Source organism: Anomalospiza imberbis, chromosome 1 (assembly GCF_031753505.1).
Source record: "Anomalospiza imberbis isolate Cuckoo-Finch-1a 21T00152 chromosome 1, ASM3175350v1, whole genome shotgun sequence".
NCBI lineage: Eukaryota > Metazoa > Chordata > Aves > Passeriformes > Viduidae > Anomalospiza > Anomalospiza imberbis.
In genome coordinates, this window is record NC_089681.1 from 136,536,694 (window position 1) to 136,564,506 (window position 27,813).

Here is a 27,813-nt window from a genome sequence, read left to right on the forward strand (position 1 = left end):
CCTGCAGAGCTGCTGCCATCTGCAAATTATCACTTCTCTTCCAGCAATACTTTGGACCAACTTAGTCTGCATGTCTTCTGAATGAAGTTGTTTAACAAAAGCTATTCATGTCAAGATTTATAGTGTCTGAAAAAGCAGTGAAAAAGGTTACCACTTCAATAAAAGGGTTCATTTGGGTAAATACAGAATATAATGTTAAACACTATTTCTGCATGATGACTGCCATGCTAGGGAGTTATTCTAAAAATAGGCAAGCCCTAGAGATCTATTATTTCTCTCCACTTTTAAATGTGAATTTAAATGGAAATTTTAGATTGGGATCACTGAATGGAATTCTATCAACATTTCATCTTTTTATTTGAATGCTGGGAGGCCCCCACCTGTGCCTAAGTACCAGCCAACAGTTACATTTTCCCTTAGTTTTTTAGTAAAAAATAAAATCAAGCATCTCCAGTTATTTAGTTTTGACACTGTAATACAACTAGACATAATAATGGCTGTGAAGCAGATTTCTTTAAAGCCTTATAAGGCTTCTCTTAAAGCTTCTTTAGTTTTATCAGCTTCAGTAGAACAAGAGGCATTATTTATGATTACTCGAAGGCAAACAAACCTGTAATTATTGTGTGAGACCAACAGTAGAAACTAACTGTACTGTTTTCTATAAATGAACTTTCTTTGATACAAATTGTTTTTTACAATTTCGAGTTCCAGGGCAGCTAATAAGAAGCAGCAGCTTACATTTGCTACAAGTTCTTGCTCTTTAGTTACTACTTTTCCCGAATCTTCCTATTTCCAGTAAATCAGTTACTATTACGAGTCTAAGGGCAGACAGAATGTCATAAAATGTCCAGTCAAATAAATAACTTTTTTGCTACTAAAAATAGCAAAGTTTTCGTGTTTCTCTTCAACATAAACAAGGTGGCCCTGAGTGCCGCAGTACTCCAATAGCAATACTCCTGAGATAATGTACTTTTATCACCTCTGCATTACCCACTGGGAATTCCCCAGAGGGAAGCCCCTGGAAGTGCCATACAAGTAAACTACGATTAGCCCAGTTACACTCACCCCTGATGTAGCTTGGCAACCCGAACAGAAAATTTGCTCCCTATTATTGATGAAGAGCTATTACCAAAACTATTCACATCTCCATTCCCTCTATATGTGCACCTTACAGACACACCACCATCAAGTCAGGAGATTTCAACTGCAACTTCTTTTAATTTAATTAATTGGTATTGAACGAAGATTCAGCTTAAAAAGTTACTGTTGTAACATGCAAATAAGCGGGACAAAATGCACGTGTAGGTGCACACACTGCTGAGAGAGATTTCTGCAGAACAGAGATGTTCAGCAGAAACAAAATACAACACTAAACTGAAATTTATGCCATGCTGTTATGTCATCCCTGATCTCTAAACTAAGTTCTATTTTAACCTCCTCTGTAAGAATGACTGATAGCTGCAAACCACTTCTCATTTTCTTCTTTCACCTTTCATTTGTATTTCTTTCGTATCATTTCAGGATGTTCATTATTCTCCACAATTTTATTACAATTATTTAACTGATCAGTATAGAGCTAAAAGGCACTAAAAAGGCTTCCAGAAATTCTAATACTGGCTTTTAGCCAGGGTTATCTTCTTTGGTCTTGTATTTACCTCTGTTTTTAACTGGATCCCAGTGGTTTTTCAGGACTTCTAGTTACTACTGACATGTTTTTCTTACCCATAAGTGAATTACTGGTCCAAGCCTTCATGGTGTAGCTGTCTTTGCACTTGCACCAAACCCTTTCACTGCAGCACATCTCCTTTCTAAACGAGGCTTTGAAGAATAGCTTCAGAAGATGCATGAACCACATAGTGTTAAATTTTAAGCCTCCATGCCCTGCATTACTCCTGATTTCTCACCTTATCCCTCTATTAGAAGTAGGCAATTATTGTAAACAGGGCTGTCTTTGTGCAGGCATCAGAACTCCAAGCTCCTAGAGGAAGCTAAGTAACTCATTTCGACTTGGTCCCAACAGTAAAGCATAAGCATTAGTAAAGTGAAAAGAAGTAGTATCTGACTGACTTGCATCTACTAGTTCTCAAAGAATAATTTACTGGGAGCCATCTGAAGTCAACCAATAAAACATGCCTTTTTTCTAAGCCTTGAAGCGTAATGATGTCAAAACTGACAGTCTCCTATCTGCCTCAACCACCTATCTGCTAGTTTTTGTAGTGTTCAATTAAGTAGATTTCTTAAAGCAAAACGGCAACTTTATTTAATCTATTTTCTAGTGCATTTGAAAATAATAAAACATACAGAAAGACTGGAAGAAAACCACTCTCTGCTTGTACTGTGGCTGTAAGGTTCCGTGGCTGACCACGTTTCTCACCTAGTGGAATTTTAGCACTGCAGAGTCCAAACATTTGACTGTTTCACGTTACATTGGTTTTCAGATCTGGTGAATGCTTTAAGCTTCCCACTTCCTTCTTCAGGACATTAAGTAAAGTTCTAGAGCTATCCAAAATCTTCATGTAAGCAGCTTCAGTTTCAGCAAGTATTTTATCAAGCTCATTCCGTGAAGCCACTTTTTGGGCCAAGTTTTCACATACACACTCCAGCTGTTCACTGAGGACTTGGATTTCATGCTGGAGTTTATTCTTTTCCTCTTCTGCTTGCTGGATTTGTTTGTTCAATTCTTCTTTTTGCATACATAAATCTTCAATGCATTTCACTAGTTCATTATTGTAACCCTGAAGAACAGCTCCCTGCTGAGTCATCCTGCACTCGCTCCCTGAAGTCCCCTTTCAGCAATGGCCTTCTGCACTCAAATTAAAGGAAAACAAACAAAGAAACAGAAAAAAAAATCTGTAAGAGTGTTGCCCTGAATAATGCTTCACTAGCATAGATGGAGCCACTAGGCAAGGTTCTCTGTCTAAGGTTAACACTCCCATTCTCAGATGTGGCACATCTCTTTTCAGGAGGTGGACAGGACAAAATTTGGCAAATGCTCTTAAACCTTTCCTGAAAACTGCTGTCCCCTATGACACTGTCATGGCAATGGCATCAAAGTATTTATGATATGTTTTATAATACCTTTATACGGCCCTGAATATAGGATGCTTTGTACCTCAAACTTCGAGGCCCTGGTGAGAAATAAGCAAAAACTACAGAATCACAGAATGGTTAGGGTTGGAAAGGAATTCTAGAGATCATCCAGTCCAACCCCCTGGCAAGACAGGGTCACCAGGAGGATCCAAGTGGGTTTTGAATGCCTCCGCAGAGGGAGACTCCACGCCCTTCCCGGGGAGCCTAATCCAGTGCTCTGCCACCCTCAACACAAGGAATCCTTCCTCATTCTGAGGTAAAACTTCTCCTGTTTTAGTTTACGGCCATCCTGTCACCGGGCCACAACCCTGAGTGGCTCAGCAGGCACTGACAACATCAGGGAATCTTCCCGACACAGCGAGCGCCCGGAGCTTCCCGAACACTGGGGGTGACGCGGATCGCGTGTGCCACGGCCACGCCGTGTGCCACCACTCACACCTCCCGAGGACACACCGGGGCCGGGGCCAAGGCCAGGCCCGACCCGCGCGGCCGCCGTCCCAGGGACATTTTAACACCCTCCTCGCCGCAGAGCGCGGCCCCGCGAACACGCGCCGCGCACAAAATGGCTCCCATCTGCACATCGAGTGCCCGGGCGGAAGGGGAGGAGGGGGTAGGTAAGAGGAGACCTTCCCATTCCTATATTTCCCCCACCCCCCATAACTCCCCCTGTTGCCCCCACCTGCCTGACAGGATCGCGATTCCTCCCCACCTCCTCTGCCACCGAGGCCGCGCTGCCCTCGGCTAACCGGCCCCGTGCGCCCGCCAACGGCCGCGCCGGCCCGTGAGGGGTCACGGAAACACCCGAGCGCTTCCGAACGCGGCGCCGCCCCGACGGCCGCGCGGAAACGTCTCTCCGGAAAAACGCGATGTTTTCCGAAGACAGGTAGCGCTCGCAAGAGTGGGCCGAGGCGGGAGGGGCAGGGAGGGCCGAGCGTTACGAAAGGAGCCGATGTTTGCCGAAGGGAGGGACTGAAGGGCGTCGTGCTCGGCGGAGGCAGCCGATGTTTGCCGAAGGGAGGGACTGAGAGGCGTCGAGCTCGGCGGACGCAGCCGATGTTTACCGAAGGCAGAGTCGCCCGAGAGCAAAGGGGACAGAGGGGACGGAGCGCGTCGGAAAGAGCCGGAAAGAGCCGACGTTAACCGAGCGCGGCGTCGCCCGAGTTCCCCGGATGTAGTTGGAGCGGCGGCGGCGGGCGCGGCGGGGGGAGGCGGTGGCCGAGTCGGTGCTCCCGGTGTGTCTCAGCGCGCGCGGGGCCGAGCTGCCAGCGTCTCCCCTCTCGAGGCGATGGGCCCGTGAGCGCCGCTCCAGCCGAGCTGCCCGAGCCGCCCCCTTCCCCCGCCCCTGCCCCCGGAGCGCTGCCGCCCCCGCCTCCCCCCTCGGCGCCTGTGGCCCGGCCGCGGCCGTGCCCTCCTGGTCCCCTCACCCTCACACACACAGGCCGGGCATTGATGGTAATGTATGCGAGGAAACAGCAGAGACTCAGTGATGGGTAAATTCACCCCCTCGGCCCCGCGGGGCCGCCCCCCCCCACCCCCTCCGCCATGTTCGGCCTGGCCGCGGGGCCGGTGACGGGCTCTCGCTAACGCCTCTCTGTCTTTTTCTCGCTCTCTCCTCAGCTGTCACGACCGCAGGGGGGACTCGCAGCCGTACCAGGTACCGCCGGGCCGGGAGGAGCAGCAGGGGAGGCGGGGGGGTGCTACTCCAGCAGAGGCTCCGGCGGCCGCCGCAGGCCGCGGTGCCGCGGCCGCCCCGGTCAGGCCCCTGGCGGAGCTCTGGGCCCGGGGCCCCGGGGCGGAGTGGTGGCGCGGCCCTGGCGCAGGGAACGGGGCCCCGGTGCTTGGCCGAGGCCTACGGAGCCGGGGCGAGCAGGAGTGGCCTAGTGCGACCCGTGCGGGGCTCGGGCCTGGGAGTCGGGGAGGGTGCGAGAGGCAGGAGAGGGAGCCAGTGTCACCTACGGTGGAGTGGAGATCCAGGAGAAGTGAATGTTTTTCTTCTAAAAACAAAAGGAGTCTTACTCTTCCACCCACCCCCCCCTAACCCCTCACGAAAGCCCTTTCTTCTCCCCAAAACGACTGCTGTGGGCCTTAACCTGACAGGGCACGGGTTTAGACCCTGACCAACTTGGGGTTGCAACTGAGGCTTAATTTCTGCAGTTGCCAGTTGGTAGGCATGTTCAGAAACCATCGAATCCATGAGTTACCGACAGTGGCCTCAATTTCTGTAAGGTGGATGCTGCACTTCCTTGCTGTGTGTACTGAAGAAACCCAATTGTCGAGGTTTGAGTCTGTGGAAAGCTGTATGTTGTGATATTGCTCTCTATAGGCCCTGAATTAGACTGTTTTACTACATTTCTGTGTTTTTGTATCACTGAAGTGCAGTACAGCAGTCCAAGGCAGCTGTCAGTGACAGTTCACGTAAATGTAAACACTTGCCTCTCAGGAGTTCACAAAACCAAGCAGGTCACAGTGAGGCAGAACATGTAATTTTTGGTAAAGACTTTTAGAATGAGTTATGACATTACATGTTTTGGGCCCCTAGAATTATTTTTGTTTCAATTGCCGGGATGTTGGTACTGAAAAAAACATCACAGAAATTCAAGGTAATGACGCGACCAATTGGTCTTGACTAGAGTATGGAGGACATATTCAAAGTTTACACTGATTCAGTGTAACTTTAAGTTTGTTTTCCTAATAATGAGTGGAGACTAGTTCTTCTCCCAAAAGTGTTGAAGAACTGTGGCCCATTTACGGCTGAAAGTGTGTAGTTCATCAGTGAGAAGATAGAGAAACTAGGTTCTTCTTAACAGCAAGTGTTGCACTGGATGTAATAGTGGGAGAAATTGGTTTAAGTTCTAATTACAGAACTTGTTGCTTTAAAGTAGGTAATTAAAACTAGGAAGACAAATGCTGATTTTTAAAATAGGAAATGAAAATTAATTAACTTTTACAAGTACTTTTGAGAAAGAAGAAAAAAATCTCCAAATTTTGTGTCTAATGTCGATGCCTATTTTCTTGTGATCTGTTACAGGCTCTTAAGTACTCATCCAAGAGTCATCCCAGTGGTGGTGATCACCGTCATGACAAGATGCGAGACACCACAGATCCTTCACCACCAAATAAAATGCTGCGGCGCTCTGACAGCCCTGAAAACAAATACAGTGACAACACAGGGCACAGTAAAGCAAAAAGTGTGCATACTCACAGAGTTAGAGAGAGGGATGGTGGTAAGTTATCTTTAACAAACTTTTACTTAAGCAGTCACTAATTTCTCATTAAAATTAGCCAGTATCACTCTAGTGATGTCTTAAAGTAAACATGCCTTGTACTCAGCTAGGGTGACTGCAGTGAACCCAAAGTGGGAATTTAATTGGAAGCAATCATTGAGGCATTGTAACATCTATTAATTTTCTGGTTTTTACAGGTATGGTAGTTTTCCTTACAGCCCCAAAGATTAAATAAGCCCTTTTTAAAATTATTTTAACTAGTATGTCTCATTTATTTAGGGATACAGCAACATTTGATAACATGAAATAGTTTTCTGGATTTTTCATTAGTAATAAATATTGGCTGTTTTGCATCTTTTTTAATAACTTCGTGTATTGTGGTGCTGTACTGTGTAGGTACATGCTCTATAGATTAAACCCCATCAGAAATGAAAAAAGCTTCTTTGTATTTAGCTGGTGTGTAGAACTCTTAATAGATCAAAGGTAGCACATACTAGAACCTTTCTTGACAGGAGCTTCAAGAAATGTGTTCGCAGTCAAGTCAGCCTCCTAAGTTTTTACAGGTTTATAAACAGTAGTAATATCCCTATTTTTTTTTTAACTGATCTTATTTTGTATCCCTGTTTCCTAGGAAAAGAGTAGGATTTTTCCAGGTAATAAGCAGTGTTAGGTAACAAACAGCCAGAGTTTAGAAAACTGCACTTGCTGTCTGAATTTGGAAAAGTTATTTTTTTTTATTGATTGGTCTTTGTGTCAAGGTACAAGGTGAAGTATTCAAGTAGAGAATTTGGAGCTTTAAATCAGTGCTTCTTTGTTCTGTATGAAGCTAAGAAATTCTGATGTATATACACATTTATTGCTGCACTAGTTATACTTGATATAATAGTTTTAGTAAAAAAAAGGAAATATCTTTCAAGTACCTTTTTAGGACTTTGTTTAACCCTACCTATGTGTTCATGGGTACCCAATTTTACTTATAAATCCTATTTGTTTTTCCTTCTTTGACTTAATGCTGAGGCTCTGTAGACCACTGTTCATGTCATAGAAGTGTGTAGATGCATTATAAGAACATGCCTCTTTTGTTAATATACTGATTTTCATTGTATCTGATAATAATTGAAAGGGTAGTAATCTCAGAATTAAATGCATGTGCAATGCCCATATGCTGCTATTCTGTGCTACTTTTCAGGATACAGAGATATTCTCTTTTATTTCCTGTTCACCTGTCCAAAAATTAGTCCCAAATTCTATTGCAGTTCTACTTAGTTTTGCTACACTCTGTAATTTTTTCTGCTTGAACAGAGCTGCATTTAGTGGAATCATGCATATATGAAAACATCTGGAGGATGAGGCTCTATGTGGGAAGTGCTTTGCTTATTTGTGTGTTGGAAGTGTTGTAAGTTAGGAGAGAGATTCTGAAGTCCTTACAAGGTCCAGCTGGATTTCATTGCTGGGGAATGGTCTGAAGCATGTATGCATGCAGTCAGGATGAAAGAAAATGAATTTTTTGTAGTTTTGGGAATGAAAGGAACACCATCCTGTTGTACCTTCTCCTGGTTTTTAAGACAGTGGAAAGTTTCATTTATTATGATCTGAAAGCAGGTGTTTTCACATCATGTGTTAACGGACTGGAAGAAGGAAGTAATCTTCAACCATCTAGGGGAAATTACTAATTTTAAAAGTTTAACATTTGTACTGTTTAATGTAAAGAATTGATTTTTTTTTGTGTGTCATTAGTAAGGTTAGTTTGGCTGCAGTTTCACCTCTGTAAAATATATTCAGAACAACCAAAATTGTGGTAAATCCTGTGTACTGTATGTAGTAAACCAAAGCTGAGCAGATGTGGGCAGAAGAGTATTAATTTTCTTTGATAAACTGAATATTTCTATCAGTATGAATTGAAGGTAGGTGTTAAAATATAGGTGAAATGCTGTAGTGTAATGAGCATTTGCATATTACTAATAGGCAAAAGACAAAATAATTTGCCATTTTCTCTATGTCTATTGAATTACTCTGAAGGGTTGCTATTGCTATAATATTCCCTTAGTTTTGCAATTAGAGACATACAGTGGAAAAAAAGAGTAACACTACAAAAGTGCTAAAGTTTTTAATCTAAGCCTTTATAGGACTGAGAAGTATTAATTTGCTATGGTACTACTATAATTGCTTGTTTTGTTTTGTTTTTGCATTCTTCATAGAGGAGGAAAGAAGCTGAGTGGTTTTTATCTTTTGTAATTGCTGTGCATTATTTTAAAATTGGTGCTGCTCAGTTTGAAACTACTACAGGTATTGCTGCCTTCCTGTGATCTAGCTGGACTCAACAAAGGAAATCTCATTGAAACATCTCTAGTATTTATTTTCCTAAACTGAATTAAAGTCCCAAATGAACAATCTCTTCTTCTCTCATACCTTAGAAAACAAAATAGGACATAAATTCGGAGTATTACTACTGAACATAAAGCCGATTTAACCTGATCTCTCCCTCTCAACTCAGTCTTTAGAAAGAACTCCTATACATCTCTTAGTAATTTTAGCTCTGAAGAGAAACAAGAAGATTCAGTGGTGTAGCACACTGATTCATTCATGACTGGTTCATGTTTTTGTGGTAAATGCAGAATGTCATTTAAATGTAATTTCAAGATTTAAGTGTACGCATTTAAAATGTAAGCAGGAATTGATTGAAAATAAATTAGTCAAAAATGGTAGAACCACCTCCTATTAATATCCTTAGTATGTGTATAAAGGTATTTTTTGTAACAGCTTATTTTTGTAATATTCATGGCAGAATCTTTTGTAGAATTGTAATCCATGGTGAAAAATTCAATTAAGGTTTTAAAACGTGTTATGGGTAAGCCCTCCATACTGATACAGTGCAAACAAAGCATTTTTCAAAGTTGCTTACTGCCTGGTTTCTCTGAAAGAGACTGTGTACAGAGACAGTCGTTCTCTGGAGAGAGACTTCCAAGTTTACCTTGGACTAAACACCGTGGAGTAATTGCAAGTTTTTGTCACATTCCTGGTTTCCCAAGAGCACTTGTACATGCAGCATATATCAAAGAACTGCCTTAACTTTGTTCTTGCTTTCAGGTCCCTGTACATGGGGTTATTGTCTCTGTATGCAAGTGTTTAAAACATAATGAACAGCTTCCCCCCCTCAGTGCATCTCTTATTTATAGGTCAGCTGCTATAGGCAAGTGTGGGGTTTGAACAGATTAGGGGGTCTTATGAGACCAGCTCAAGTGTGAAGTTTCTTAACAGTAACAAATAGGGTCTTAAAGCCAGCATTGTTTATGGGGAATAGAAAACTATGAAGGGCCTTGTAGATGTGGAAAAATGTTTCCATTAAAGAAAAAGGGAAATACAAAGATTTGAGGATGGAAGGCTGTTGTAGGTCTTTTAAATTGCATGAATGATAAGATACTGGTGTTCAGGAAAGAAAATAAAGAGGCCAGATAAGTAGGGTAGCTTTGAGAATAATGAAAGGGAGATACATAGCTGTAAATATATATAATTTAAAAATAAAAATGTGAGATGCAACCCTTGTTATAAAAAGGGCAGAGGGTATTTCTGCTAAACTGTGTGGAGCAGAATGATAAACAGTAGAACTTAATGCAAACAAGGTTTGTTCACTTAAGCCACCTGTACTCAATTGTTTCTTACTGTGAAGAAAATACTGCGTGTTTCACTACATTTATGTTTAAGAGACTTTGAAACTTTGCTTCATGCCATGATCTTACTGAATTGCTTAAAATAACAACTGGAGGGTGTAAATGTACATAGCATGAAATCTTCTGCAGAATTGTGTGCTGTTGTGCAGTGTAGGCTCTTTTAATGAAATTCAGTTATAAGTTGCGATATTTAAATTCCAAAGTATAATTGAAGCATTGTGACTGTTTCTTTTGCATGTGAGTTGTTGTTTTTTTAACTGGCAATTAAGAACATTTGTCAGTGAGGACTGTTACTGACTAATAGAGTTCTAAGATTAAAAATCTTATTGCTGTTAGAGGCTGAATGAAATACTTTAAATAATGAGTTCCTATTTTTATCAAAGTGGTGGTGGGAGCTTCTGTCATTCTTTGCTGGCTTGCTTTGTTTCACTGGTTCCTGAAGGAGTTCAGAGTCCTCATAGCAAAGGGATAGCAAATAGCCCTGAACAGAGAGCTGTGTTAGGTTCCTGTGTTGGCAGCCCTGGCAGTAAAGGGAACTGCTGATGAGTGTCATCATTGGCCTGTGAAACAAACAATGAACAGGGTGTCAGGGCAGCTACAAGAGAATGGAAGATGCTTGGGCAATGGGCCTTGTAGAGAGGAAATTGCAGGTGGAAAGAGGCAAGTCTGAGAGTAATGGAACATAGTGAAGGGTTCAGGAAGAAGCTGGAGTAGATTCTATCTGTGTATTTACTATTAACTGCTGTTAATGTTAAAGTAATTATTTATTACTATGAAAACCATTTCCTGGCTGTAACCCTATGGTCAAAACTGGGATGAGAGAAGTCTGATCACAAAGGAGAGTGAGCTCTCCATGAAACATGCTTTGAATATCCCCCAACAGCCAAGTGTAGATTTAAGGATTCACTTCATTATTCCTTGAATGCTGGCTGTTTGGATGGCTTTAAAGAGGTAGAGGTTGACTGGTTTGTTTTTTAAGAAAAATAGAATTGCTTCCAGGATCATTCACCTTTTAGAAGCTTTTCGTTGGATTAAAAAAAATAGGAAAAGTAAATTTCTGCTTTCTAGTATTTATAAAAGCTTTCTTTTAAGTTTTATTAGTTCTACTGCCTTCAGACAGGCTTTTAGTTTTAAGTTTGCTTTCAAATTTAGAACTTTCAGGTAGAAAGTAGCTTTCCATTTACTCAGTGGATTTGACAGTATTTCTGAGGTGAATTTTTGTGGGATCAATTGTATAAACATTTTTTTGTGTTACTCTGTTGCAAGGATCTCTAGTAGAAAAGAAATTGAAATTATGTGCTTGTAGAGTCACAGTAAAAGATCTGACTTGTGTTTATACTTTTTAAATCTAGAGGTTTAGAATGTTAATATTGAAAATTGCTTTTGAAAAGTACCTGCAAAGCTTGCTTTTAACGAGGAAAGAATGGAATATAAAACCCCCTAATTTTATATTATTGATGTTAGGTAAGAATTGTGATATTAATATGTTGGTATTAAATGCTAAGTCTTTATTCATGTAGGTGGATGGAGTCCTCTGTTTCTCTTAATGAAGTTCAAGTATCTGGTGTAGGTTGCTAGAGTAAAGATGTATTAGTGTGAGACTTGATCTGAAATGGATGCTACATCAAATGTTAATAAGCAGAGCTATTTGTTTGTAACCTGTTGATGCAGCTGCTTCCCAACCTCTGTTTCTATTAGGACTTAGGGAATTTTCACTTACTGCTTTTGCATTCTTTTATATGTGAGAGTATAAAATTCAGATGTGTAAATAGGTCGTCCGAAGGCTTCCATTTAGAGTTGTTCTGTATAAGCAAATATATATCTTAGTTTTAAGAATTTATTGGTTTGTAAATGTAGTATGTTCAAGTCAGTCTGCTTGCTAGACCTGGTAAGCTTTTGTACCTAAGCAGATTCTATATTTTGGAAAAGAGAAAATAACTGACAGTATGCAAGATTTGCTAACTTTGGTGGTTTTTGGTATGTGAGCTAATCAGAAGGTAATGATTTTTACTTAGCATCATGCTTTAACATACGCTACTTGCCTCTGACTTTACAGAAATGGAATATACAGTTTACTAGACTTGTACTTTTGGGTTGCTTTTCTGAAGATGAAAAGAAGTAATGAAAACTATTAGTTTCTGATGAGCTGCCTGCTACTAGGCCATAGTCAAGATAGCAATTTGTAAATAATATAGCATTTTGTTCTGCATTCCCCAAGGGCCCCCAATTAGAATTATTCCTTAACCATGTTTTGGGACATGGCTGCTTTCTAAGAGAAACACTGTTTATTGACAGTTTACATTTGTTTTCCTGGCCATTTCTACCTATTCGGTGTAAAGCGTCCAATAAGTCAAGTATCACTGAAGCTGTGCAGAACTTGGAAGGGAATGCTTTGCCTCTCTTCTGGATGAGAGGGGAGGTGATGCTGTAAAAACTTCTCTGTGAATAATAGTAATTTAATGGCACACAACTTGCAGTAGTAACTGCATTTGTTTACAAAGTCAGGCTTTTATGCAATTTCATGGGCATTTTCACGGAAAAACCTCTTGCTGTACAGAGAGATCATTCCCTGTGTAGTTCTTCAGTAAGGATTCTCTTTTTCTCCCTGCTTTCAAGCTTGTGAAGTGAGATGTGTGTTCTAAGGCACAAATTGTACTTGCCTGCTAACTGGAAGTAGACCAATGGAATACTGTTCAAGAATAATCACAGAGTGAGTCAGATTGGAAGGGGCCACAGGGATCCAAACTCCCTGCTCAAGCAGGGTCATCCTAGAACACAGAGCACGCAGGACTGTGTCCAGATGGTTCTCGAATCTCTGAAGTGAGGGAGACTCCACAACCGCCCTGGGCATCCATCTCCAGTGCTCGGTCACTCAGGCAGTAAAGAAGTTCTTCCTCATTTTCAGGTGGAACTTCCTGCACCACAGTTTGTGCCCGTTGCTTCTTGCCCTGTTGTTTGGCACTGCTGAGAAGAACCTGGATCCATCCTCTGACACCCTCCATTCAGATACTTGTAGCCAGTGATGAGGGTCCCTCTTGGTATATCCAGTTGGAAAGCCTGTCCTTCAGGTCGCTGGAAAGGGAGATAAATTTTTGAGCAGATGACTGACAAGAGACTTCACTCTTTTTACCAGGTTCATTAAGAGATGTCTGTTAAGCTTTTGTGGCCTTGACTTACCTCTCCATGCATGCAGCAATGTTACATTGTGTTTGAAATTAATAAAAAGCGAGGCCTAGAGACCTATGATTAGGCCCTGTAGTACTTTGGAATAATCATCTGTTCCTTAATGTGACTGGAGTTGCAAAGGAGCAGTCTGTCAAAGTTGCCGTCGCAATGTTAAAACATAACTAACTTGTTTTGTTTCTACAGCAGAGGTATGATAAAAAATGATAATACACTACTTTTGTCATCACTCAAAAAAAGAGACGTAAAACATCTTTCAAGTGCTTCATGACATGGAAAAGGCAGCCAGAAATACAGTGTGCTGAATGAGCTAAATTCCCTGTCTTTGAGGGGCAGCAGAAATCTTCAAAAGGTTTTATTTTTTTGGTCTAAACTTTTAATCATTACTTTTCTGATACCTGTCAGTATAGTTTCTGTGACCTGCTATATATATTTAGTAATGTCAGGCTTTCTGAAAATACTTTCACAAAGCAGATTTATAGTTCCATCCCAACTACACAGATTAGTTCCTCTGTGATGGTTTCCCAGATTTCTAAATATTGTGCTTTTTTATGTTCTCCAAAGCAACAGTCTTCGTCAGTGTTTTTCTAGGTTTGTTACTGAGCTTTTTGGAGCAGCAGGGTTACCAATTATCCATGTCTATCAGTAGCAAAAACAGGGAAAGGAAATTATGGTCTTTCCTACTCATCTCATTTTTATGTTTCAAACATACCTGTTCACTCCCGATGTGGAAAAACTCACAAAGAATGTTTTTTTATTAAGGTATATAATAAGTAATGCACATTTGTGCATAAACACCACAATACAGGTTCTGTAATTTCTTCTACCTATTTTTTTTTTCTGCTGTGTTTATTTCACATAATTATGTTCTTCTGGATGGTGGTGTGTTCATGCCAGCTGTGCCCCTTGAATAACATAGGAGTTTAGATCTCATCTAGTTAAGTTGTTTGAGTAGATTCCTCATTCAGGCACCTGCTGCTGACAAATAACAGACTTCATTTTAAAAACTGTTCATTTGAAAGAATGCTATTTCTGCTTACTTTAATACAAGAGATAATATATGATCCTCTTCAAATTCAGGTAGTATAAAGTTCACACTATACTGGCTAGACACTGTCGATAATAATGATTGCAGTTTTTGTATAGTCCTTTTGAGAGTGTTTACTTAACTAGAGAAATAAAATTAGACACTTAAGCAATCAAACAATTGTAAAATAGATTTTGAGTTTGTAAACATAGCTACAGCTTTCATGAAGAGGCTTATTTTCCTCTAGCAAGGTAGTTCCAGGAAAGACCATTTGAATTTGATTTATGTATTTAAGAATAACTGAATGGGAGGAGGGATGAATTGTCTGGTCACCTATTGTGCTTTAGATGCTTGAAAGCTCTGTTGCACAATACCTTTGTTAAGCTGAGCTAACCTTTTTAAGCTGAGCTGGGCCAGCCTAAATAAAGCTGTGAATCAGTTTTTTTTTTAAACCACACCACTATATATATTAATTCTTAGGTCAATCCTTGCTTGCCATCTTTGCTTCTTCCTAGAGCTGTGGGCCAGCATTCCTTTATTCGGGAAGAACTTCAACATGACAGAAAGTAATAAAGTAATTTGACTTGTCTTTGTTCTCTTTTTTTTTTTTTTTTTTTTGAGTGTTACTAGCATCTCTTCAAAAACAATTCCCTGTTGAAAATTAAATAAGCATGAAATTAAAATTATGCTTGTTGCATATCTATACTGTAATAAATACACATGGCATAGTATGTCTAGAACTGAAAATGTATTTTGTCTAAACCTAGTAATTTCTCAAGTTATATAAAAGTGTAGTGACCAATTGCTGCTTTTAATACTAAATATTTTCAAGTTAGGTTTCTCATTTGTGGTGAAGAAATAACATGTTCAGGAAAAAAAGAGTATTCTTTCTGAAAACAGAAATATTCCAGAATTCTTTATAGGCAGATCAGTCAATATCTAAATTTTAGCTGAAATAATGTTTTCTCTGTTATATTGAGACATGGACATTGCTGTAGTCTTAGAAGAAAAGAAAGTTCAAATAGCAGATATTAGTAGTGCTCAAGGAGTGATCTGGTATTGAAGTGGAGGTTGGTTCTTCTGTTGTGTTTGATGTAGCTTAAGATACGAATTGGAGATAATCTGACAGTTACTATTTTTAAGACACATTTAAGAAGATACATGGTGCCTTCTTTTTCCTTGCCTTATATTTATGTGGTGAGACGTTGTTTCTGCCACAGCTTTCTGATTAAGGCTATATAAGTGTGTTACGTATCTGGCTAACCTTTTTGCAGGATTGCAGTAATGTTTTGTAACAGACTGCCTTTTTTTAATACTTCTACGGCACCATGTACTTGTTGAATTGCTGACTGTCAGTAGTGTATGCTCAGTTGAGATGAAGGAAACTTAAAATGGGATGAAGTTCAGAAGCATTTGTCATTGTGTGGCACTGCCTATGTGCATAAAAACTTCTAGCTTCACCTTCCTTATTCTAAGCCTAGTAATGGAAACATTCAATGCAAGTTCATTTGTAAGTAATATTGCATTCACAGGGTCTTCGGTTTAAACTTGTTTGTCCTCGACAAGCTATCCTCAAAACATCAAAAGAAATTTGAGAGTTGCTAAACAACCTGGCCTTGTTCTTAGTTAACCTTATTTTTGCTCAGTGGATTTTGTTAGGGAGATTAAGTTGTCATATCTTACTTAATTGTTTGAAGCTTCTGAGTGGGTGTGCTAATTTGGTGCTAGGGATACATAGAAAAAGGGGAAATAGTCTCGGACCTGTGTTTGGGCAACTGCTTTTTTTTCTCCTTTATGAGCAGAAATTGTTTTGCCTGACCTGTGATTTTAATCAAACTACAGTTTGTGATGACTGGGTTATGATGTATTAGTCTTTTACAGTCCTACTATGGTGTTTGTAATCTAAAAATACTGAAATACACAGTTTTTATTAAATGTCTGCATTTGAGTAACTCCTGTCTGAGGTGTGTGTTGATAAATATCAGTGGTTCTTCCGATGTTTTATGTTCTTTGGGAAGCTCCTTGAACGAAAAGTAAAATTTATGATGCTTGCCCCCTCCCCCTCCTGCAGTGTTAAAGGAATTGTTATTCACTTCAGTATCCCTTGAGCCTAATTTTCATGAAGCATTTGAGTATGTGCCTGTTGCCCCAGATGACTAATGTATTTTTTTTAAATGTCTTGAGTTGTCTAGTTTTTCTTGGCTTTTGAGAAGAAAAAATTTCTAAATTTGAAATTATCTACTGACAATGTGAATCAGAAATAGAGAATCAATCTTCTGCTTAATCTTAGTTGATCAGTTTTGTGGAAATGTTTCTAGAGGTAGGAGAGTGTGTTGTGGTGCTGTTAGACTTCGATCCCTGAGCTTGACTCTCAGTGCTGTGTGACAGTGTGTTCATGGGAGGCTCATTTGGGTTTTGTGGTGTGTTTTTGAGGAGAGTTTTGAAGGGGGAAGTATAGTCCATTGTCTCTTCGCTGAGCTGATCCATATGGAGTTCAGATAACATGGTTATTAGTTTGTGGTAAGGATCCTAGCTGTCAGTTTAACACATCTGTTTTTGCATGTCATAATTAAAAAGTCTCTATATGAAGCTGTTACTTGAGGTTGGAGGAATTCTCTTGGACAGTCTCTGACACCATATTAGAGATATAAATGTTTTGGGAGCCACAGTCCAGAACGAAGGCAGAGTTCAGCTTTTTCTCAACCTACCTCCTTTCTTTTTAGAGCAATGTCCCACTCATTGCACAAATATGGTCATGTTAATTAGTGTTGCAAAATTAAAAATACTTCAAACTGTCAATGATATTGAACAAGGATTTTGGTTGTTTATTAAACACACTGAAATCTTCTGGTGTCATGAGCCAGAGAGTTAGGAATATGACTCTGTCTTGCTGTAATTCATGGTACTCACTCACATTTTCCATGGGTGAAACTGCTTAAGCTGCTTTTTTCAAGTCGATTTCAAATGAAGTGCGTGGCTTAGATGTTCAGCAGTGTAGAGGATGTTGCTAGCAGTTTTTCATTTTATTAGGTGACCTGAACCTAAAGTTCCCTATAGGGAGGAAATTGCAAACGTTAATCTGCAGAACTTGTCTACCCATAGTTTTTAATTCCACACAAATCCGTTTTGTAGATTATAATTTGTTTAATCTATTTTAGTAACCTTTGAGTCTTACCAGAAATGTTTAGAAGCTAAAATTTAGGAGTGTACCTTAATTATTAAGAAACAGGCAAATTCTTTCAAATGATACTGTTTACCCCTCTTCAGAGTAAAGAATAAACATCTTTATGGGTGATGGTAAAATTATTTGTCCAATCTTTGTGTATTGTTATTATGGTAGTTGAGATATGACAGAAACTGACATATGCTGATTTTCTTTGAAGAAGAAAATCGGTAGGAATTATGTCTGGAGTGTGCTGAAAATCCATTTTTCATCTCTTAGGCTTTTTTCAGCTCTATGATTTGTGACATTTGAGTACTGGATCATACAGAAACTTAATGCATTCAGTGGACCATGTTAGTGAACCTGATAATTTTCAAAGTTGTGTCTTAAGTTGAAAAGTGATTTCTCATTGCTGCTGGGAGGTGGACTGAGTGGAGAAAGAAAACAACCCCAAAATTATTTAATTATTAAGTTGTAGCAGTAACAAGGAAAGGAGCAAATGATAGGATGGATGGACAAAAAGAAGTTTATCTGCTCTGTCAGTGAGGAAAATCCAAGCTGTGTCACTCATTTAGGCTGAAGTACAGCCCAAGAAAAGCAGTTAGCTGCTAGAGCAGTAAATCCTGGAATTGTTATTTGAAAACTGAGAGTTTGAATTTAGTTTAAGGCATTTTATTACCTTTTGCTTTACTTTTTCCTGGGCAGGAATAGTTTGGTGTTCTTTCTAGAGCAGTTTGGTCTGTTTGCCCTAAAATTAAGCTTCAATTTCTGAAATAAATTGAGTATAACTAATTAAAAATAGAAAAGTAAGCAGCAAAGAGCAAAATAAAATTTACTGTACATTATGCAATATGTAAGATTTATCTTTTTCATTTTAATAATCAGTAATGCCTTTGCATTTGCTGAGTATTGCATTAGTGAAATGAGTCCTTGACTTTCATCAGTTTACTGCTCCTCACTTTTCAAGGTGTCACTTTCTTACTAGCATTTTAGAAGAAAGATTCTATTATGAATAAAACTATATGTTTACAGTATCATTTTCATCCGCATTTGGTCATTTGTGCCACTCCATGTATGTATGAATCCTGGTCTGTTTATAGCAATGTTTTTGGCTGATGTCTGTGAAATTCTGTGTGAATGGAGAAAAAAGGAACTTCTTTACATTGGAATGCTTATCCTGTGAATTGGATATTGCAAAACAGTACAGACTTTGCTGTCCTGGATTGGCAGTGTGGCAGGAGAGAAGGGTAGGGAATGAAATAAGGCTTTGTAAGTTTTTTTGCTCAATAGACCTACTTCTTGACTGGTATACAACATTTATTTGGGGGGGCATAATGAGTATGTAGTTAGGCAGTACAGTGATCAGGCTAGATTTTCTTTCTTTGGCAAAGCATTGTGCATTCAACTTAGTAGGTTAGAAATTTCTGGAAGATGTTACTGCACAGTTGGTGTATTCTCTGGGGCTACTGCTCTGCTAGGAAAACTGCAAGTTTTTATGCTTTTGGTTGCATGTGGAAGGCAGCCATGTTTATTTCAATACACTAGGCCACATAAAAATGCAGTGAAGAAAAATTGTTTTGTCTTACTACTTTTACATTTGGCAAATCAAAATGACCATGATAGGCTGTTCTGTTACTGCTGGCATGTTGGGTATTGTGTTTCTATTGTGTTGCTTTATTTCCTCCCATATGCAGTACTTTAGGAAGTGTTCTGCACAAAGATTTGCACTGAAATAACAAAGCCAGTTGAAATACACTTTAGACATTTTAATTTAGGCTTATCCTAGATAAATTTCTATCATTTTTACCATTTGACAAAGTCTTCTTAATTAGTTATCCCCATATAATATCACTCCCAGAAACCTACCTTGCTGTTAAGTCTTCTCTCTTAACAACTAATTAGTATCTGTCACTTGGTAGTGTTTGTTCTTTTGAAGAAGTTCAGATTCTGATATTGTCTGTAGTTTAATAAATTTGATTGCATGTTAGCTGAGAGGTGGAACATGGAGTCATAGAAAGTACAGATGGAGTTGTCACAAAGGTGATGCTCTTCCTTGCTTTTCTGCTGCCCAGTGTTTCTTTCCACATGCCTAGTGTGTGGGCACAGAAACAGTGACTCTCCTAAAGCCCTTCCTGAATCCCAGTTCCCTCTAGAGGGACTGAAGGAGCAGACCATCTTTGAGTTCCAGGTGGTGAGCACTTGTAAACTTCCTTTATTTTATATCTACACTGACACTTTTTAGTATGGCCAAAATGAGAGTTAAGATATTAAAAAGGTATTTTTGTGGCTAAAAAGAAAATATAAATGCTCTATCAGTGGTGAGCTGTGTAAAGTTAACTGTCATGTGCTGCAGCAGTATATATACTGCAACTCTAATGTCTCTCTGTTCCAACTTGTGCATTTCAGTAGAAGATTTTATGATTCTGATGCTGTATGATATTATGAACCAAAAAAGAGTAAATTAGGCTAAGATACTTGGATGCCAGAGGATGGTGAGCAATGCACGGTCATGTATTAGATTATTCTAATCAAATGGCAAAAAAAAATTATTTTAGGTGGTTTCAGGTGGATGTTGTAATTGCCAGTATAGGTGTACAGGTTTTGGAAAGGAAGGAGTTTTGGTTTGGTCTTGAAAGATGGCAGGGGAGAAGAGAGGGAAACCAGGTGCTTTATTAGAGCAATCTGATCTTTAGTTAACTGAAAATTTGAACTTTTTATACTTTCAGAATTGTGGTGGTGTTAATAGAGATGCTAATTAAATGTGATAATTGCTAGAGAAAGTTGACTGTATTGCAAAATGGAGTATTCTTATTTCAGCCTATGTTAAATCTGTTTTTCAAGTCCAGCATAGTTTTGAGCCCGTGTTGCAGTTCAAAGTGTCTTGGATTCAGCGCTTGGGATATGCAAAAAACTTAAAAAAACATTAAAAGGAGTCCTAGTGTAACAGAATCTCAAATCTCTAGTAGGCATTAAGTCAATTTTGAATTGGTTCCCAGACCTTTGCTCTTTATGCTTTCTGGTGATTTTCATGCATTAGTAAGGAAGATGTGATTTTTGTTGGAAAGGCTAGAAGATAGCTGTGATATTTTAACCTTGACTCTGACCTGCCCTATGACTTGTTAATCACTAGGGAAGACTTGCTCACACAGTTGCACCACTACAGTTTTATATAACTGTAGGGCTGATGCCCTTGTTGGCCATCTTCCAGTTAGGAGTAGCTCTTTCCAGCTTTAACCGCTTTCAAAATAATGATTAAACTGAGGAAACTCACTGTGATTTTGCAGTAAACATTTCCATGGGGAGTTCTGAAACTGAATTGGAGTATTTATAACACAGTATGAATTTCCTTATGGTGCATCAAAGTTATATATCAGCAATTGCTAAATCTGAAAATATGCTGATAAGGAGTGCAAAACCAAGTCTTTGTTCCTCTTTCCTGAGGAAAGTGTAGCTAGTAAGGAAGGTTTAATTGTAAGAAGAAAAGGTGAGAAGTTGCCATGCAGAACTGTCTCAAGGGACAGTAGTATGCTCTCTCTTATCAGGCCTGTTTCTGGGGTATGGACTGGTCCTGGCGATCCTGTTCTCGTGATCTGCTTTGCCAGGCATGCAGATGGGAGATGCAGAGCTGGTGGCAAGTCACAGCCACCTTAAAATGGCTCAGGGTTAGGCTTTGCAAATTATCATTCAAGTGAGGGGAACCCCCTTGTTTTTAGAGGTAGACCTCTGCTTGTGGGTTGCTTTCTGGCCTTTTAAACATCTTCAGCAACTTTCTCAGGCAACTTGAGCTGTCACCGCTTGCTTGGCTGGACCTTCAGATTCTTAGGTGACAGCTGTGCATGGATTTAACCGCATACTAAAACCTTGCTGCCTCAGTCTAAAAAGGTAATTTGGTAATATGGTTGTCATGTGTACATACAGTGTTTAAGCCCTTAACTTGGTTGAAGTGTCTAAAATTCTTGTTCTCCAGAGTATCATCTGCTTTGGTCTTGTAAGCTTTCCAACAGCAAACAGCAGTTCAGCAGTCCTTTTGTATGCTCATTCCTGAATTTTCGGTACAGATCAAATATAAAGTGGTATTATGTGTAAAACAGAATGGAGGTCTGGGTGGTGAACCCACACCTGTAATTACCTGCACCATCAGCATGCGTTTATAGCCAGCCCTGTCAATGCCCACGTCGCTTGTCCTGGTGACAGGAGGCAGTCGGCCTTGCTGGAGCAGCCCTGATGAGTTTTGATGCAGCGGAGGCCAGCTCGGGTAGGTCAGGATTCCGGATGGATGGAGCATGTGGGTGGACAGCCTGGGAGGACTACAGCTCTGAGAGGCCAAGGGGCCCCTTTTGAAGAAACTGCTGCATATCGGGGCCAGCTGGAGGTGGGTGTGACTTGCTGCAGCTGCTCTGATACTCCTGCTGAGCGCTTGGTGACTCAGTACTGGGGCTGGGCACAGTGTGAAACGGGGGCATGCTGCTGAGCTGATACACCATGTGGGGTTTGAAAGTCTGCACAGTGAATTTGAGGGGTTTGTTTGTTTTATTGGTATAATAGGTATGTTGTTGGCTCTTTCTCATGTTTGGGAAATGCCTGTTAGATTAGAATCACGGTGGCAGTGTATTTAGGCCACTACAGTATTTAAAAATCACCATGTACATCTTGAGCATGCTGAACAAAATGTAGTGATACTGCAACTGTGGTACAGGATTACGGTAAATTAAATGCATTGTTGTGCATTTTAATGTTTTGAAGGGACTGTTCAAACAAAGCCATATGGTAAATTCTCATCTCATTTTTTTCCTTGAAAAAGGGAGGTGATTTTACCTCTTAGCAGAAATTAATTAAAATGTCTGTGTTGAACAACCTACAAAAATACACTAAGAAATTCTAATGATTTTTACCTCAGTAGAAGAATATATTAAATAAAGACTAAAAGAATGACTAATACAAAAATATTAAACAGCTATTTCACTACATGATCAGTGTCTAAAAAAAATTGAGACTGTTGGTGTAACTGAGGAGTACAGCCTTGTAATTATGATATACTAATTATATCTTGGGGGGGAAATCAAATGCATCTCTACATGGGGTTTTGTTGTTGTTAGGCACATGCATCACAAGTATGTCATTGTTGTAAGTATTGCTTAGACAAGCCTAACTTGCCCCCACACTAAGTCATTCTGCCTGGCTCTGAGCATGCAAGATACTTTTGGTGTAGGATTATGGTCTAGCTTTTGCAAAACTGTATTTAAGTATGAGACTTAGTCTGTTATCCTTATTTTTTTCTCTTTATGTCTTTACAGAGAATAGCATACAGTTTTAGCCAACATAGTGCAGGGAGAGGTTTTGAGGTAGTGCTAGTTCAGGTTGCAGTAACTCATGTTTGTGCAAATTGACCTTTAACCTTTGAAGGGTACTAAACAGTTTGGTGGTGGTGTACCTCTTTTTGCTTTTGTGATGGACTGTCTTTCTAACCTGCTGGGTAAAGGTGGGGAGAAGGAAGTTTGAAATAGCAATTTTGTCACTGCTTGTGTAGTTAGAAGGCTCAGAAGACAGAATGGCTCTCATTTTGCACTATACTGTGTCATTTAATCATGTTCTGTGTGTGTAGCTCTCTGAAGACTTTGAAACAATTGGTTTTTTTATGACTCCATTCACTCCTACCTATCAGTCCTTTACTGTTCTTTACTGAAATTGCTCATAAGATAAAGTCTTTGCCATTTTCAAGTCACTTTGACTTCTTATTTACTATGAATACTAGATTGCTACACAACTTTTGAAGCTAGTGGTACTTCATGTTCATGTAGTACCCCTGGGTATTGAGAAATTTCTCAGTAGGGAAAGTAAAAGCTAGGTGAGTGTTATATTTGCAATATCTTGGTTTTTCCCTGAAATGTGTAACAAAATGACTTTTCTTAGTTTGGTGTAATTTATGTGAACATTTGGAACTTTTAAAAAATCCCATCAAGAACAATGGAAGAGTTTTTACTTGCTTAGAAATTTTAGAGGAATGGGAGGCCTTAAGAGCAGGAAATTTGAAAGAAGTTTGCAGTGGGGAATGGTTGTCCTTGTTTAATTGTAGGTGGAACTTTTCAGGTGCCTTGAGCTTAGGCACAAATACAGATCTAAAAGATGCTGAGAATTATCTCCTTTCTTGTTTCAGCTGTTCAAGTGTTTTCACATTGAGGAAAACCAAGTTGCCTTCAAGAGTAGTTGGTAGGGAGGCCAGAAGCAAGTGGCCATTTGGGAAGTGCTGCTTTTGGTGTTATAGATGTCAGTACCTTTATTGCAGAGACTGAGGTGCAGGAAAATTTAGTCTACTCAGTATGCATAAATAGTTACCTAGAACTAATAACAAGTAATCTCAAGAGAAAACAACAGTTTAAAGAAAACAGCATTGCTTCAGTAAACTTAAAACCTGGTTTTATGCATCTAACCGTGTAGGCTGTTGATAAGCCTATTTAAATTTTATGATCTAATGTTGAGGATAAAATGTCTGTTTATTTCTGAATTGGCATGTTAAGACTCTTAAGAGCATCAAAATTATAAAGGCTGTTTGTTTGCTAGTAATGTAGTAAAGTTTGAGAGTTAGACCAGTGAAGGGACATACTGCGTTACTCTAGTTATAAAATCAAAGTGAGTTTTCTCCTATGTGAAAAAGAAATATGCATGTGGTCTCTTGAAATAATTCTGCATCTGACCTCTGGTTCACCTGGCTGTGATCCGGGTTTTGGACAACTTTCCTTCTCCCTTTCCCTCTTCTTTGCCCTTCCACCTCCTTAGAATGCAGGTGGTTGATTACTTTGAAATCATACATGGTGAATAGTCTTTCTCTTTTCTTTCAGGGACCAGTTACTCTCCACAAGAAAATTCACACAACCACAGTGCTCTTCATAGTTCAAATTCCCATTCTTCTAATCCCAGCAATAATCCAAGCAAAACTTCTGATGCAGTGAGTATTTGTGATTGATTTTTATCAATGAGTTGCCCTGTTCATACACGCCACATTTTCATCATTTTGTCTAAGACAGGCAGCATGTACATTGTGCTTGTACATTTCCAACATCAGTCTTTATTTTATAAACACTCTGTAAACCCAACCTGCAGTTGTTATATGTTTTAGAACTATTCTGATTGGTAACTGTTAGAGCTTGGAGTTACCTGTCATTCATTTAAAAATATTAGATTATTTAAATGACATAGACACAGAAATATTTTCCATGCACTTCCTGGTAAATCTAGAGTAGACAGTGTGAGTTTACTTATTTGAAATGCATTACATATTATGAACTTTAGTTACTTCAGTATCAAAGTTTTAGTAGTTAGAGTGGTGTTTGGAAAAAATTGCCCAAAACCAAAATTGGTAAATTTGTGATTGGTGGAAAAATATTGGCAAGATAATAATTCTGAGTATTTCAAAAGGTGAAGGAAACGAATGTGATCAGTATTGACCTTACTGCATCACACTAAATGGACTATTAGATTTTGTTAAGGGGTTTGATGGCAATAAATCATAGGAAACTATTGCAGAATGCAGCAGGAGGATACTGGTCATATGTTCAAACTGTCAATGAAACGGGCATTTAGAGGTGGTGGAAAGCAATGATTCGGGTACATAAAAGGTGCCATGTAGTTTTAATAACAGTGAAATCTATTACATTTGTATATCAGAACTCTCAAGTAGTCTCTTGTCCAACACTGTATTTTAAAGGCTTATGATTCTGCGGATGATTGGTCTGAACACATCAGCTCTTCAGGCAAAAAATACTACTACAACTGCCGAACAGAAGTTTCACAATGGGAAAAACCAAAAGAGTGGCTGGAAAGGTATATGTTTGTATTTGTTTTAATTGTATAAAGAACAAATATTCTTAAGCACATTTCAGAGCACTTGAGCTTATCTAATAGATTACTGCTATAATAGATTGTGCTCTAAGTCTGCTGTGTTCCTACCCTTACCATGACCTCTGGCACCTCTTTTATCCCTTGACAGTCTAGAGCCTGGGAGGGGGAAGTATGGTTGGTTTGTGTGGGGATGATTTTTTGGGTGGTGGTGGTAGTGTTGTGGGAGGATTTTGTTGGTTGGTCGGTTTGGTTTTTGTTTTGTTCTGGGGTTTATTTGTTTGTTTTGGTTGGATTTTTGTTTAGATTTTCTGGGTGAGTGTTGTTTTTAATGTTTTGTTTTGGGGTGTTTTTTTTTTTTTTTTTGACAAGATTAGTTAGCTGAACTGGTATATTATGGGCTTCAGCAAGCACGGATGGAAGGAAGCAGTGGCTGGCATTTGCTAACCCCACTGGTAGCAGCAAGCTCTTAACAGTTTAATTCATCTCATGTAACTTAAAGAAACTGTTTTATTATTAGATAATGTAAGTTTTTACCTAACTTTTCTTTTCTTTTCTTTTCTTCAGAGAGCAGAGACAAAAAGAAGCAAGCAAAATGTCAGTTAACAGTTTTCCAAAAGATAGGGATTACAGAAGAGAGGTGATGCAGGCGACAGCTGCCAGTGGGTTTGCCAGTGGAAGTATGTGGTTTTTTTTACAGCAATATATTCTTGCCTTGTTTGCATTACTATTTTCTTTTCCAAACTTCAATAATTGTAAAAAAATCCCTTTCCTTGGCTCTTTTTCTCACCTTTTCATATGTAAAAGCCAAAGTGGATAGCTCAGTTAACTCTTCCAAATGTGGTTTCTTTAAATAACTTTACTAGTGCAACATTTCCTTAATGCTTTTCATGGTTCTCCTCCTTTTTGTGGCTTTTACTGTCAAGTTTAATTATCTTCATGGTTAGTTACTTAAACAACTGCATAATCTGTAGTTTAGTTGGACCTATTGTGATCACTGAGACCTGTTAATGCCATATTCTTACCTTAAAGATTTCACATCTTAAAATAATAACCTAATTCAGTGGATTTTGATAACAGTTTTCAGAGGCTTTTTCTGTGCGTGTTATTGAGAGCATATTTTTACCTCACCAATACTCTTAGCAAAATCTTCCCTGAACTATAAATTTCTGTGACTTTGAGATTTTTGTCCTGATACCTAGCTTTAATATTTATCAGGTTTCTTCTGGAAAACAGTTGTACTGTGAGGTTCTGTCTGTATGCTGATGTAGTTTGGATAAATTTGTAGCATAGTTCTCAGGGTAGTTTAAAAGGAGAAGCCAGAGTGTTATTCTTCACCCACGCTCTTGGGATTTGACAAGGTGGAGATATATAAAGAGGTATTTTTCTGTGTACACTGAAACTTACTGCATATGCTAAAATATACTGGATGCTGCAAAAAGATAGCAGTCATGCATAATGCAGTGAGTATTTGTTTTGTGACAGGTGAAAATGTAAGAATCTATAAAAGAATTACTCTCTGTTTACTTGGTGTGTTCGCTGGGTAGCATATTTTAAAGTCTATGATCATGTGACCAGTGCAGATGAGTCATTCATTTAATATATATAAATGTCTTGAATTAATTGTAAGCAAGCTTGTTGTAGTAGTACTCAAGTGACATGAAGAGGAATTCTTTGAAGGCTAGAATGTGAAACTGTTAAATTATACTTAGTGTTCAGGGGTTTTGATGAACAAAAGAAAAATAGCATAAATTATCTTGTCACGCTAAATACAAGATGGAAATAATAGATCTTGATTTAGATCTTTTTAGGAGGCGTCAAAAGTTAACTTGACTGTAACACTCGTTATAAAGCAGCCTTTCATCAAAATACAGTGCTTAACTGGAGCTCTAATCAAGCAAAGGTCAGAGAAAATGCATTTTGTCAGTGAGTAGAATTAAATTTTGCCTTTTTTCATACTGATCTACTTGAAGCTGTTTTTAATCATAAGAAGTTCAATCAGCTCTAGTTGTTGGTGTGCAGCTGTATTAATCAGTTACTGCAATCTTAGACTTGTTTCTAATTTCATCTTTTTTTTCTTATTGCAACGTTACTTGGGGAATCCTGAAAAAAGTGGAAGACAAGCATTCCAGTGACACCAGCAGTATGCTCCCACAGAATATTTTATCTCAAACGAGCAGGCACAATGACAGAGACTACAGACTGCCAAGAGCAGAGACTCACAGTAGTTCTACTCCAGTACAGCATCCCATCAAAACAGTGGTTCATCCAACTGCTACCCCAAGCACTGTTCCTCCTAGTCCATTTTCTCTACAATCTGATCACCAGCCAAAGAAATCCTTTGATGCTAATGGAGCATCCACTTTATCAAAACTGTCTACATCCGCATCTTCCATCCCTGCACAGAAAACAGAGAGAAAAGGTATGTCTGATGAAATTCCCTCTAGTATTCAAGGTGATGCATTGCATTACATTGCTTGTTCAAAGTATGTTAGTACTAGAATTTAAATACTTTTTTCCTGTTTGATTGTGTGTGCTTAGAACCTGATTACTGTTTTGATATGTTTACTTTCCCCCAAACCCAATTTGCTTTATCTTACACAACTTCAAATTGACACTGTGATA

The 27,813-nt window shown here is 39.1% G+C and overlaps 2 protein-coding genes across 6 annotated transcripts in view; one reads left to right on the forward strand and one right to left on the reverse strand.

The window, feature by feature from the left end:
- Positions 1-2,233: 2,233 nt before the first annotated feature.
- Positions 2,234-3,987, reverse strand: LOC137462247 (microtubule nucleation factor SSNA1-like). 3 transcript variants are annotated; one of them, XM_068172405.1, is made up of 2 exons: positions 3,770-3,987; positions 2,234-2,803 (listed from the first exon to the last, which is right to left on the reverse strand). In XM_068172405.1, the coding sequence occupies exon 2, from the start codon at positions 2,760-2,762 to the stop codon at positions 2,418-2,420; it is 345 nt and encodes a 114-aa protein (XP_068028506.1). In that variant the 5' UTR covers positions 2,763-2,803; positions 3,770-3,987; the 3' UTR covers positions 2,234-2,417. The 3 variants fall into 3 exon arrangements, with proteins under 3 accessions (XP_068028506.1, XP_068028517.1, XP_068028528.1); XM_068172416.1 differs by having other exon boundaries at positions 2,234-2,808; positions 3,779-3,898; XM_068172427.1 differs by lacking the exon at positions 3,770-3,987 and adding an exon at positions 3,079-3,128.
- Positions 3,988-4,298: 311 nt separating this feature from the next.
- WAC (WW domain containing adaptor with coiled-coil) overlaps positions 4,299-27,813 on the forward strand; it is a 57,236-nt gene continuing 33,721 nt past the window's right edge. Inside the window, exons 1-7 of one of the 3 annotated variants that reach the window (XM_068172395.1) lie at positions 4,299-4,580; positions 4,708-4,744; positions 6,119-6,314; positions 24,192-24,298; positions 25,058-25,173; positions 25,756-25,868; positions 27,302-27,610. In XM_068172395.1, coding sequence (XP_068028496.1) covers positions 4,540-4,580; positions 4,708-4,744; positions 6,119-6,314; positions 24,192-24,298; positions 25,058-25,173; positions 25,756-25,868; positions 27,302-27,610 — 919 coding nt within the window. In that variant the 5' untranslated portion in view covers positions 4,299-4,539. The remainder of the gene's footprint in view (positions 4,581-4,707; positions 4,745-6,118; positions 6,315-24,191; positions 24,299-25,057; positions 25,174-25,755; positions 25,869-27,301; positions 27,611-27,813) is intronic. The other 2 variants (XM_068172386.1, XM_068172379.1) reach the window with 2 other exon arrangements.

Excerpts from the sequence above, each read along its gene's own strand:
- LOC137462247 (XM_068172405.1), bottom strand. The coding sequence starts at position 2,762 with ATGACTCAGCAGGGAGCTGTTCTTCAGGGTTACAATAATGAACTAGTG.